The 14,380-nt window shown below is 34.6% G+C and overlaps 1 protein-coding gene across 1 annotated transcript; it reads right to left on the minus strand.

Moving 5' to 3' along the window:
- Window positions 1–917: 917 nt before the first annotated feature.
- On the minus strand, window positions 918–13,931 carry LOC127854304 (26S proteasome complex subunit SEM1-like). Its single transcript, XM_052389398.1, has 3 exons — window positions 13,798–13,931; window positions 5,067–5,163; window positions 918–2,046 (listed from the first exon to the last, which is right to left on the minus strand). The coding sequence occupies exons 1-3, from the start codon at window positions 13,880–13,882 to the stop codon at window positions 1,989–1,991; spliced, it is 240 nt and encodes a 79-aa protein (XP_052245358.1). The 5' UTR covers window positions 13,883–13,931; the 3' UTR covers window positions 918–1,988.
- Between the last annotated feature and the right edge of the window lie 449 nt (window positions 13,932–14,380).

Below are 14,380 nucleotides of genomic sequence, written 5' to 3' on the forward strand. Positions count from 1 at the left end.
TCCGGAAACCATCTGGTGGACGGACGGACATACGGACAGACATGAGCAAAACAATATACCCCCTCTTCTTCGAAGGGGGGCATAAATATTAGCGAAAATAACATTTCTAATGCATCGTTTAACAGAACCAAATAAAACGCTAAGATAATTAAAATATCTAACATCAGAATCAGAATTATACTTGCAACATTTAAAAGCATAAAATTATGCCTTTATTTTACATTTTACAGAAATCAACATTAAATATATCTTTCTTTGCTCATGAAGAACGTCATTACCCATGTTTTGTGGAGGTTTAAAACCTCTGCAAGACTAGCATATCGCAAACTTAATCTGAAAATGTATGATGAAACTGTATTGTGAACGGGAAAAATGGCATAAAGGACCGTTTACGGTGTGACATTGCAATTGTTATAACCACACTACACTCATATATCACAGAACAAAAGACGGATTCAAAGAATATCAACTCTATAGGTTATATTTATAACATTTTTATAGTTGAGGCACCATTCCTCCATGGGTAATTGATTGGGTAGGTTTTGGATATTTCATTTCCATTTGCTGCAACTTGTTTGGTTGCTAAGAATTTTTTATTGCTTTAACACATTTCAAACACTTTTCAAAAGTAATAATCCACATGATCCCTGGCCCAAGGTGAAGATTCAACTTCAAGGTAAAGGGTAATGGACTTTTGTTTTCACTAAAGAAACTTAAAAGGCTATGCGATAATGTAACTTTATTAACACAGGTTTTTAACATAACTACATGTACATTACTTCATACTTCCTCATAACAACACAAAGTGTTACGTTCAAGACTTAGCTGGTGAAATTTCAAGGTCATAATAGGGGGTTCTAATTCTTTTCTACCAGGCCACATACCTTTGGTGGCAAGAACACAAAACAAAACTGCTCTTGGAAGGATGTCATCACAGTTTATTAAATATGTACAACAACAAGAGATGTGTTTGTCAGAAATACAATGCCCCCTATTGCGCCGCTATGAAATAAAATTTAAATATATCATTTGGCAGGTTTAGAAATTATCACCCTTTTCAAGCTAATTACTTACCTTGGATTGTATTTTTTGACTTGTGACCTTGAAGGATTACCTTGACCTTTCACCACTAAAAATGTGCAGATACACATGCATGCCAAATATCTAGTTGCTATCTTCAATATTGCAAAAGTTATGGCCAATGTTAAAGTTTTCGGACGGACGGACAGGTCAAATGCTATATGTCACCCTACCGGGGGCATAAAAACTTCCCCTTCCCCTGGCAGCCAAGTTAGCCAAATTGTTCAAAGAAACAGGATTATTTTCTAACTCTGAATATATATAAGAACACAATTGTTCAATGTTCTAAGCAAGTTTTGTAATTGGTGGGTCAAAAATGAGACTACTACAGTTGTCTTTTTTTAAACTTTTGACATAAGAATAACTGCATTGTCTCTTAGGGGCCATGATTTTCAACAAATCAGAGCCATTTTCCATCTGCAGTTGATTTATTGTTAAAAAATTATTTGTGGCAAGTTTCATTATGAGTATGCAAAATATGTCAAATCTAGTGATCACAATGTTTCACTACAGCCATGTATTAGAGTAAAATGTTAGCCATTTCTACATACCAGAACCATTTTGGAACTTTTATGAGAAATTATGAAAAACAAATAATCAACAATTTTTAAAGCAATTAGGCTAAAAGTGTCCCTATTTGACTTTGTAGTTCTAACCTTTTTGGAACTTGGATGAGAAATTATTTCATCAAATGTGATCTGATCAAATTATGGTCAGATTGCTGATGGGACACATTACAAGCATACATGTACATACCATAAGCTAACAGAGCACTTTATTCGTGAAGGAGCTAATACAAAACATAAATTCAGACTAAAATTGAAGATTTTCTAGTTTTTAATGAACAAGAAAACAAAATACGAGACAATGAATATAATAAATGGTGAGGGGTTCCTGGTTGTATTTCGTTATGTCTTCATTGGTTCTGGAATATCAACTGCTTTCCCCTGCTTTTCTAACTCGGCTCTGAAATACACAAGGTGTGATAATGAAAAATAAAAAAGCCCTGCAGCGCTCGCCTGAGTTCAATGTACACAATTGTGCCGCATTCTGAGAAAACTGGGTCTAAGGCATGTGTAAAGTGTCGTCCCAGATTAGCCTGTGCAGTCTGCACAAGCTTATCAGGGACGACACTTTCCGCCTTAACAGGATTTTCGAGTAGAAGAGACTTCCTTTAAATGAAAAATACCATAAAAGCCGAAATTGTCGTCCCTGATTAGCCTGTGCGGACTGCGGACACAAGCATTATGCCCAGTTTTCTCAGAACGCGATCCAATTGTGTAAGACTTTGCCTGGTGACTAGTTCTTAATCCCACTTGACCCAGATTCAAACATGTCCTTGATTATGTCAATATAAACATTCTGACCAAGATAATCAAGAGTGAGTCGTTAATCTGGCTTATTGAATAGTAATATGGGTTTTCTAAGATTTGCTCAGGTTTAAGTCACACATGTACAAGATTCAAACTCAGCTTGGATATCATCAAGATACACACATTATAACAAAGGAAAAATAGTTAAATAAATAAAGATTCTGAAGCAGTAGTAAAAACGTTTTTCTAAGACTTGACATGTGACCTACTTTTTTGACAAAATAGACTTGAGACACAGTCTAGACAAGACAAATATGCTGACCATGTTCAATCAAGTAATAAATATAGCCTCTAGAGTGGTAATTAAGTTATTATATGATTTGACCTGATGATCTAGTTTTAGTGTGAATGTAATCCAGATTTGAACTCCAGCCAGATATCATGAATATAATTATCCCCACGCTTTTTGAAAAGTGTGGGGATATTGTGGTTATCTCCGCCGTCTGTCCGATTGTTTGTCTGTCTGTCCGTCCGTCCTTGCCACTATCTCCTCCTACATTATATGCACTAGAACCTTGAAACTAACACACATGGTAGCTATGAGCATATGTGCGACCCTGCACTATTTGGAATTTTGATCTGACCCCTGGGTCAAAAGTTATGGGGTTTGGGGCGGGGCCGGGTCAGAGATTTTCACTCATGTTTTTAGGTTATTTTACTATAATTTCTTCATTTCTACACCGATTGTCTTCAAATTGATACCGAACCTCTCTTATGACAAACGGTCAATCTAACCTATGCATGGCCCCATTACCAACCCTGATGCGCCCCGCCCACATAGGCCACACACACAAAAAATTGCAGTTTTACTATAATTTCTTCATTTCTACACCGATTCACTTCAAATTGATACTGAGCCTTTCTTAAGACAATACGGAAATCTCAGCTATGCATGGCACCATTACCAACCCTGGGGCACCCTGCCCACATAGGCCACGCCCACCCAAAATTGCCTTTTACTATAAATTCTTCATTTCTACACCGATTCACTTCAAATTGATACTGAACCTCTCTTATGACAATACGGTTAATCTCAACTATGCATGGCCCCATTACCAACCCTGGGGCATCCCGCCCACATAGGCCATGCCCACCCAAAATTACCTTTTACTATAATTTCTTCATCTCTAAACTGATTCACTTCAAATTGATACTGAACCTCTTTTATGACAATACAGTCAATCTCAACTATGCATGGCCCCATTACCAACCCTGAGGTGCCCCGCCAAAAATAGGCCACACACACAAAATTGCCTTTTACTATAATTTCTTCATTTCTACACAGACTTACTTCAAATTGATACTGAACCTCTCTTATGACAATACGGTCAATCTCAACTATGTATGGCCCCATTAACAACCCTGAGGCACCCCGCCCACATAGGCCACGCCCATCCAAAATTGCCTTTTACTATAATTTCTTCATTTCTACACCAATTCACTTCTAATTGATACTGAACTTCTCTTATGACAATACGGTCAATCTCAACTATGCATGGCCCCATTACCAACCCTGGGGAGCCCCTGGGTCAAACATGCGACGTGGGGATACGTGTCGGCCTCTGCCGCGCCATTTCTAGTTGTCAATATAAACATTCTGAAAAATTAAATCCATATTTAGTCATAATGTCACAGCCTGGCTCCATCTTTTTTGGAGATAAATAAATAAACTTTTTAATAATACTTCAATGGTGGCAATAAAGGACCCGAGTTTTAAAACAAAAACGATTAAGGAATCTAGAGGGTGAGTGGATTGTTTATGTTTTCCTAAACATGTTTCACCTAAGTAAAAATGGGGGTTAAGCAGCACTGTTCTGCAAAGATTAATTTACAGGTATACCTCAATGCACAGAACTATTCAATCATAAACAATTAAGAAATGTGAGAACCTTCAACAGTTTTGACATGATAGAGTCAAATTGTTGTTTTTGCATTTGTGAAGAGAACATTTTCACCAAAATTAAATCGATAATGACAACCAATTGCTTTTTAAATATACAGGCGCTGCATTTACCAAAGCCTTGGCTCCTGCTCGATCTACTAGATATTATTAAAACAAAGGTGAAATATGTTGAGAAAAAAACAAAAAAACAAATCAAGGTAATTATTCTGGCAAATTATTCTGACAGACCGACCGACATGTTCAAAACAATATACCCCCTCTTCTTTGAAGGCCCAAGGGGGGCGTAAAATTCAAATTAGGAGACCAAAATCATATAAATTATAGGTACATACTTTGTTAGATGTTTATGAAATAAAATCAGATAAAATAATAATAAGACACTTCTTTCCCAAAAAAATTAATTATTAGTATTTATTTTTTTTAATTGGGATTTTATTTTTAAAACAGGTTTGGGTCCTTTTTACAACCTTCTTAAAAACCATTAGCTGGAAATTAGTCGTATTGGCTTTTACAGCCAAATTGGCTTTTACAGCCAATAAGATCACTTTTGGTGTTTCATCTTTTTGCTTTTATGGTAGTTTTCATACAAAGGAAGTCTCTTTTTAGTGAAAATCCAGTTTAGGTGGAAAGTATCGTACATGATTAGCCAGGAATGACACTTTACACAATTGAATTACATGTGCGGTACTAGTTTTTTTAAAACATCATACCTGAGTTGGATGCTGAAGTCATCATCCACATTATCATCATCCCAATTGTCCTCCCAAACATTAACATCTTCTTTGTCCTCTTTGTCATCCTTCCATTCTGAAAGCAAAAAAGCAAAACACTGCTTAGGGGTAGAAATTGGATCACAAAACAATATGAAACAGGTTTCTGTTCAAATGAAGAATTGTTGAATGCAAAATAAGTCAGCTGACATTTTCAAATAATTAGCTTGCACAAGCAGGGTATTTTCATTCAAATTTGGGTGTGGAAGGGGGCAGATTCCAAATTGAAAAAGTATATATTATTCCCAAACAGGAACTAACAATTCCCAAATTTAGAGCAATTTTAATTTCAAAAAATAAAAAACACTTATTTCCATATTTCAGCAGCGTTTTCATTAGGAGGCGGCCGGCGGCCGATTTGACCGCCTCAAATGTTATTTGGGCCGGCTCAAATTCGGAAAAAAAATCGGCAAAGTCTCAGGGCTTCCGCTGCCGTTCGCCAGATTGGCCAATGGCGAAAATTTAGCAAATTCGGCCAATAAAATAATCGTTTGGAGAAAACGTACGGCGAACGATTTTTGTCAGGAAAAAAATTGTTCGCTGGACGTTTTTGCCAAACAATTATTTTCCTGACAAATGCCATTCCAGATAGTAAACTCTTTCAGCTTAAAACTGTGCTTCAATACATCGCCGTATTATTGACCCGCAAAATTGATTCGCAGTCTGCATTAACACCTGTCAGAAACCGGATATCGAGACAAAGGAAACTGACTGGTGTAACCGTCGATCTTATCAGCTTAAATAAACAATAACATCTGATTAAAGATTGCTGCCGATTTCAATCAATTTGAGTAAAAGCCGTTAGTGAATTATCAACTTAGTCACACAATGAACGTAAGTAAAGAAGTTAATAATTGATTTTAATTTCGAGAAGTTCGTAATGTTTGTAATGATTAAAGGCTTAATGCGTTACAATTGTGAATGACGATAGATGAAGGGGTATAAAACCCTTGACATTTACGGCGAAGGTGTCGGAAATTGTGACCTCCATAATGGCGACCATAGGCAATAAGCGTCCTTTGGACTCTGAGGAATCTAATGACCCGGTCTCAAAAAAAAACAAATCTGATAATAGATCATTTAAAGATGTTTGGCTTTAGGAATTCATGTGGTTAGATTATAATGCAAAATCAAAAACGATGTATTGCAAAATATGCATACAGTTTCAAAAGTCAAATTCATTCACTTCTGGGTGTAGTATGTTGAAAAAAGACAACATTTCAAAACACGAAAAATCTAAATGTAATAAAAAAGAATGACAATCATTAATATTAAAATGTATATACATGAATATTTTTTATATTATTAATAATATATTAAAAATAACAATAATAATTTATGTTCATAATAAAATATATATTTACACTTTTCAAAATGAGCTTTTTGTTTTGAAATTTAGCATATTTGATTTTGTTTATTTCAGATCACAAAGAGGCCTCACAAGCGTCTAGTCTGAAAACATCCATGACAAATGCGCAGGCTGCAGCAATATCCAAAAGTGAAGCGGCTGTAGTGTCGGCTATGACTTATGTGTACTTTGATGCACAACTGTGTTTCTTTTGTTATGCACACATGATGATTATAGTAATAAACATATTAAAGCTTCTTTGTTTAGTTTCTTCTTTTACACTACTGTAGCCTATACTTACAACAGGCGGTTCCGAATGCTTTGCTAATACTTTGGCTACAGTTTCTAAAATTTGGCTACAAAAAAATCCATTTGGCTAAAATGTTGGCTACAGAAATGTTTAGGCCAGGGGGAGCCCTGAATGCTCACGACGATGACAAGATATTAAGTATTCGTTTATAAATTAACTGTCTGAAATTGAAGTAAACAACCGTAACCGATATATGTTAACCGTTTTCTCATTGATCGTTTTGGTATAATTGTCCAATCGCGAAGCGGGAAACATGAGTGTACGACTTTGATTAAAGGTCACAAATTGACAACGTCAACATGTCTAAAAAAATAAAAAATAAATGACTTTCTTTTGTGTTTCGAGTAAGAACGATAGTTCGCTGTTGAAGTTATTTTGTTCCAGTTTTGTTAACGTTTATCATTTACCGGCACCTCCGGATGAATGCACTTTCCTGTTACATTTCGGTTTTATTTTCGACAAATTTCGTTGATGGTTCCGATCATGCCGATGTTTGGTTTCTCCGCAGAGTTTTTAACATCCGAACGGTAAGTGGATTTATTTATAACCTCATTTTACAGGAGAAGAGTCTTTCATTAGGATAAATGAAAATCTCGAGCCCCAAACTCTCCTGATATTGTCATGATTAAGGTTGGAGTTTGCTAATTATATTGAATTGGCACTGAAATGTTTAGCTATATCCAAATTTGTATTGTAAAATATTGACCAAAAGAAGCTTCCTCTGCGACATATTTAAATCCTACGATTGCCTAAGCTGGGGCAACCTATGCTCGTTTTTTTTTTTTGGGGGGGGGGGAATCTGCAATGCCAAATTGTCAAACCTTTCTTAAAATTGCTATGCTAGGAGAACCTTAAAATGCCCAATTTTTATGCATCTTTTCCAGAGGGCTTCTGACAAAATATTAATGTCACCCATGGTTTTGCGCATTGTCTTCTATAAGAATGGACCATTTATACTCCAGGGCTCGAAATTAACACTCGCACACTCGCAAAATGCGAGTGAAAAATACCGATTGCGAGTTAAGTTTTAAGCCACTAGAAATCTTTTGCGAGTGAAGAAAGAGTGAAAAAAAAAGGGTTATATTGCTAAATGCGCTCGACGTTGTAAACGCTAAACCCCAGGTCCATTAATAGAACGTCCGAATACCCATATGCGGAACATCGCACTTTGTATGTAGACTGGTATACTTATAGTACATATATGCGGATGGTATTGGTACAAAGAACATGAAACAGTTGATTATCCACACATGTTCACTATAAAAGACATAAAAACCTGAACAGTCATGTCGTCGAAGCGAAAAATAACTAGTTTCTTTTTGCCCACATATTGAAATAACAAAACGAAATATAAAGCAAAGTTAACCGTTGAGTTGAGAAAAAAAAACGGAAATTAAATTCTTCCACGAAAACAGTGAAAAAGTGGGAAAAAGAACTTCATATATAACACCCAAACTTGTGGTTGATGTCATATTTTATTTAGTTTTAATAGTACTAAACTTATGTACAAACTTGCTTTTATTTATGTTTCCAGCAAATTTTGCGAGAATGTTTTTGATTTTGCGAGCTGGTATTTAAGCTGCTCGCAATGTTTTGCTAGTATGGGGAAAAGTTAAATTCGAGCCCTGATACTCTTCTTTAAAAACAAATAAAGTTCAAAAGTAAAATTTAATCTGAATTGAAGTTCAAAAGTAAAATTCAATCTAAAAAAACATGCTACATTTCCATATTGATAAGTTCAGCAGTCAAGCTGTGGCATGACATAAAATAGAGGCGGAAGATTACCCCGAAGCAGCCAAGGGCCTCAGCATCAGCACCAGTTCTTACACTTGTGGATGCTGGGGTCCAAACCGATGTTACTGAGGGGAATGATAAGCTGAGCCTGATTCAGACAGCTGTTGATATAGCCATACAAAAACTTAACCTGGCATCAAAGGAATATGACCCAGAATCAGATTAGAATTACATCAAACTCTGTTTTATTTGTAAAATTAATTATTAAAAGTCGAATTGGTGTTACTTTTTTTATGTTTTTTTATACATTTATATCTGTTTTTATTAAAATCTTGATAATTGCAGAGTTGATGTTAACTGAGGACTTTATGTTTTCTTTGCCATTCACATAAATATCCTCTATTTTAAATGAGCAAAATCATGTACATTATGTGCCCAAAATCGCTCAGAGGCCATGATTTGGCACCTTTATTTAACAAAATTTTAGGGGAGCATGCCCCCGGACCCCCTAGCAACTCGCACCTTCGGTGCTTGCACAAGTTGGCCTCCTCAAATCACTCAAAAACCTGCTACAAAAAATCCTTATGAAAACGCTGTTTCAGTAAGAAAGACGTGATTTTTCCCAATCCAAAAGACCTCTGCCCCAATTCCAATATGGTGAGAAAAAACTGATGGAAAATTTCTGATTCTGACAAACACTTGTAATAAAGGTTGTTGTTGTTTATTATGGAACACATGTTTTCATTTAAAAGTAGATTTTTTAAAACAGTCAGCAGGGGAGGAGGGGGGGGGGGGACACGAAGACTTTATTGCACTAGAAACTAGACACTTGCTCTAATTTCTACACGCAGTCATTGTTTTTGCAAGTACATGTAATCTAAATCAGGGGTCTCAAAGGCCCACAAAAAGTTGTGGCCTCTTTTTTGGAACAAAAAACATTTCCATGCTGCCCTGCTGGTAAATCCAACTTATAATTAATAACAATCATTCAATCAACTGTAACCATTTAAAACATTTTTTTTATCAGGATTGTACATTTTGTGCAATATCAAAGACCAATATTAACATTTATACAAAAAATTGAAGCAGACAGATAATTTTTTTTCAAAAAAAGCAAATTGTATTAAGTGTCACCTCTTTTCAATTTGGCATAATATAGTAAATACATTAATATATGGGTTGTTTAATTTGGCTTGTGTCAGTTTTAACAGGATTTTACAGTTTAAAATCAATTTACCTTGCACGCAGTAGTAAATTACCGAAATAACTCTATGTTCTCGAACACTAACAATTTTTTTTTTTTAAGTCTGACAATTTAGATACAAAATATATTTAAAAATTACAGGAATCCGAAAATTTAGAGACAAAAGTTAAGGTGTACGAAAATTATAATTATATTGAAATAAATGCAATAAATCAAAGTACAATAATCCTCTTGTGATAAACTCTTCTTTTTCTGCTTAAAAAAATAAAAACAACTTCAGAGCTTTGCTAACTCTTGCCAGAAAGGATATAGAACACAAATTTAAAAACAGAAAACATTCTTCTTCCTTAATAGGACAACACTGTTCCAATGCTGTTGGGTAAATAGATTACTTTCTACCGCTATACATGGTTATTTACCCAAATATGCGAATGTAATGGTCCATCACCCCCAGGCACAAATCTGCAAGGTTTTATGACCTTTATCCCGTTGTAAAAAATCCATGATCGAAGTGTCACAAGATAAGCGAAAACAGGGACGAAGTCTGTAGAACGGCGCGGCAAAATATACTGTCCAAAAATTAAGAGACATTAATTATGGATGAAAACTTGAACGTCCTAAATATAGAGTCACGAAAAGTAATTATTTTCTCTAAAAAGAGAGTGTCTGAAAACTTAAAGAGGCCAAAAACTTAAAGAGTAATTACGGTAATAAAATGTTTACATGTGTATTAATAACTATATAACATATTTAGCATCATACATCATACATGTCACATTTTTTAGGTCAAAATCGGGACATTCCATAACAAATATTGGAACATTTGACCAAAAAACAGGAAACTTAAAACAATCGATCATGCTAACTTAACTGTAGTCAGTATATTACTTACAAAAACTCATAATGTCTGACCAATATTAAAGATAAATGTGTTTAAGAATTTCATAAACACAAACATTGTTCATTTTCTGAAAGTAAACATACATGGGCACTATGCGGATGACCTCATAAAGTGAAATGTGGGACATGCCTCTATTTCACATTCAAGCTGGACAGGGGCCCGAATTTTACATGTATACATCATTTAACATGATGTGCGCGCATCAATCACTGTTTTAATTCAATCAATCATCAATTAACTCTAAATTTTGATAGATGCATTATATACATTTTTTTCTGATAATCAGTGGAAAAACGAAAGTAAATTTATGTGAAACATCAATGTTTATCAGTCAGCACTCAATTTGTTTCATATACAAAATCTGTTTTAACAGCCTGGTGTTGAGCTACAGGTGCTATAACACACTCAGAGAATACAAAAGCAGTTGGCTTTTATTTCACTATTATGCATCTATTGATAGCAATGAGCGACCCTTAAGTTATCATCACAAGAGATGTGTTTTTCAGAAACACAATGCCCCTTTGCGCCGCTTTAAAGCCATATATTTGACCTTTGACCTTGAAGGATGACCTTGATCTTTCACCACTCAAAATGTGCAGCTCCATGAGATACCCATGCATGCCAAATATCAAGTTGCTATCTTGCTAAGTTATGGCCAAGGTTAAAGTTTAGTGACAGAAACACAGACAGACAGGTCAAAAACAATATACCCCCGAACTTTCAATCCGGCATAAAAATTCCATGGTGTGAATGCTGCCTGATCAATTATTTGCCAATAAAGCGCAGTTAAGGTGTCAAAAACAACACTGGTTCACTAGAGTAGTAAATGTGGTTTGTTAGTTGGGGACAATAAAGGGATAAGGCTAAGTGATGGTAAATTTAAGTCTGACAGTGCATGAACAGCCAATTGTATTGTGTTGTTGCTTTTACAAATGTCGGGCCTAATTGTCGCATATCAAGACGCTAATATTTGGCATTTTAGTATCAATATGGTTTCAACAAAGACACTATTAAAAGTTTTTATATCTTGTAAACACATTTTTTTTTACGTAGAGTCAATCATAATAATAATGAAGGCAGTATTATTATGCTGTTTTTGACACATGACCACAAATGAACATGGTATTTAAAATAATATAATTATGGGCAATTATTTAACTTTAATTGTGTGCAAACTTATTGTAAGTTAACCAGTTCAGAAAAATTACTTGTGGTGTGTAGAACTCATCAAGGTGCAGCTACATATGAAGTTTCAAACAGCTACATATGAAGTTTCAAAGTTGTAGGTGGAAGCACTTTGATTTTAGAGCCAATGATAAGGTTTTAGCACGACGCAGACAGCGAGCTGGCTATGAAAATACCTCGGATTTTCTCCTAACAGACGAGCTAAAAACATAAACAATTGAAAATAAGTGAAATTATTTTAAAATAATTGGGATTTTGAAAACTGTTTCATCCAAACTACATTATCAGCCACATGTTTAATATTTCGCTAGCTTATGGATATTAAAAAAAGCAATTTTTTTAATATTGACGAGAGGTGAATGGGGTGCTGGAGGTTTCGGTAAATGACAAGTTCAGTAAATTGATTTATATAGTAAATGCCGTGGAGGGTTCGGTAAATTGATTTATATAGAGATGGTATACCTACAACGAGGTGTTAATGACACCTATTATTGGCTTACAATAACATTAGGCGCATTTATTTGCAAATTGTGGATTAATTTTGAGTTGAGTAATTAATGCTATGCCTACGGTAAAGAATTAAGGGAAATGAATGAGCTACCTCTGAAAAACGCATTCTGTTAGGAAATTGTAGGTAAATTTACGATTTAAATAACGCAATACTGTTGTTTTTTTTATAATTGGTGCTTTTATTTAAATAACATAATAGTAATAATAAATAATGATTTATGGTGGAATCAATGTAAGATCTTCAATTAAGTTTAATGCTATTTAAAAAAGTTTCTTGTAAAATATGATTTAATAAAAATGATTTCAGTTTAAATATAAAGCGCAATAGTATTTTAGACCACCGATAAACACTCAATTTCTCAATTTATAAACATGGGGTAGTTTGCCAACATAATGAATATGAAACCAAAGCTCTTGCCACGTGGAGGCCACCTCTTGTAAGAGCCAAATGTTGAATTTTATATTACATGTTTTATTATTTCTTTCTGGTTGAGAAAAACACAAGAAGAAAAAAACAATATATAAAATCTAATACGTGTACGTAATTAATAAAAAGTAATATAATGATACGCTGCGTTAAGCGAAGAGATACACATAATTGAAAACTGATAAAAATTAAATCTAACACAACGCCAGCAGAATGAATACACTGTGTAATGGCAAGCTGCTGTGATGATCACTATCTTATCAACTTAATACACAGGCACCTGGCTACTGTACTGGAACAATGGGTTTTACGGCCAAAATAAGTGATATCATTTTTAGCCTGAACAAATCCGTTGAATAAAAAAATAACTGATTGACTTTGTAATCCGTTTTATTTACCATATATTATAAATAGGCAACAAGTAAAACATCGATACAATATATATATACATTTATGACACAGTACAATATTACAGAATTTCCGCATGCTGATTTAATTTAATTTCATTTCTGTGTCAAAGCATGTTCACGATCTAAACATACATATCTAGATTATTTTAAGAATACTACCTTATGTGCTGATCTGATTGTAGGAAAAAGAAGCGAGAAATTTATTTATATAAGAAACAAACATATTTGATCTTAGTATTTTAAACCACCGAAAATTTCTCATTATATAAACATGCAAACATCTCTAAATTGATAAAATCAACTCCGTACATTTCAACAGATAATTTAATTAGTGCCAAACAACTCAATTAATGTACACGCTTATCGACAAAAGGTGCGATAATCCCTATTTATACCAATTTACCGAAACCTCCACGGCATTTACTATATAAATCAATTTACCGAACTTGTCATTTACCGAAACCTCCATAACCCGGTGAATGTATACAATATGAAGTAAATACCAGAAATGGCACTTACTTTCCTTTATATCCGAAAATATTAGTCCGAAAATATATGAGGCAACAACTTGTATTAACTTACCGTCACGTTTCAATCCAGAACAATATACTGACGACTACGCTAAATGAATAGATCTTATACCTTCAGCTGGGAATTCTTCAAACTCGTCGTCTTCTTCTAAAAGGCCTAATTCTGCTTTCGGCTTCTGATCTTTTTGCTCACTCATGTTGCCACTATTTTTCTAATTCGTGTGATTCGCCAATGCAAGTTGCGTTCAATCGTGATACATCGGCTATCTCGGATTCCTCCGTGAAATAAATCGTCTGCTGATCCAGAGTGAAGTTGCGTTATGATGGGTATGACTAAAATACGTATATGACTCATATCCGCGGATATGAATGGAAAGTACGGATATGAACAAATAACGGCTTATTAGATGGATTTTCCAAAAAAAAAAATGGTTGAAAATCATTCTGCGACAAAAATACACGTCGCTTATGTGTTATGTTACGATCGAAATAATTTAAAAGCGTTTTTATTGGCATTTTTAATTTCATTAACTCTCAATTCATATTCGCGGATATGAACGCCAAGTCAGAGCACCGCTGTTAGGCTACACAACACCAATACCAAAATTGCACCAGTAAAGCCGGTATTTGTATGATTAATATATAAATTCTATATATTTTATGGTATTTATCTTCCGATAAGCACATACTTTATT

The sequence above is a fragment of the Dreissena polymorpha genome, chromosome 12 (genome assembly GCF_020536995.1).
Source record: "Dreissena polymorpha isolate Duluth1 chromosome 12, UMN_Dpol_1.0, whole genome shotgun sequence".
In the NCBI taxonomy this organism is placed as follows: domain Eukaryota; kingdom Metazoa; phylum Mollusca; class Bivalvia; order Myida; family Dreissenidae; genus Dreissena; species Dreissena polymorpha.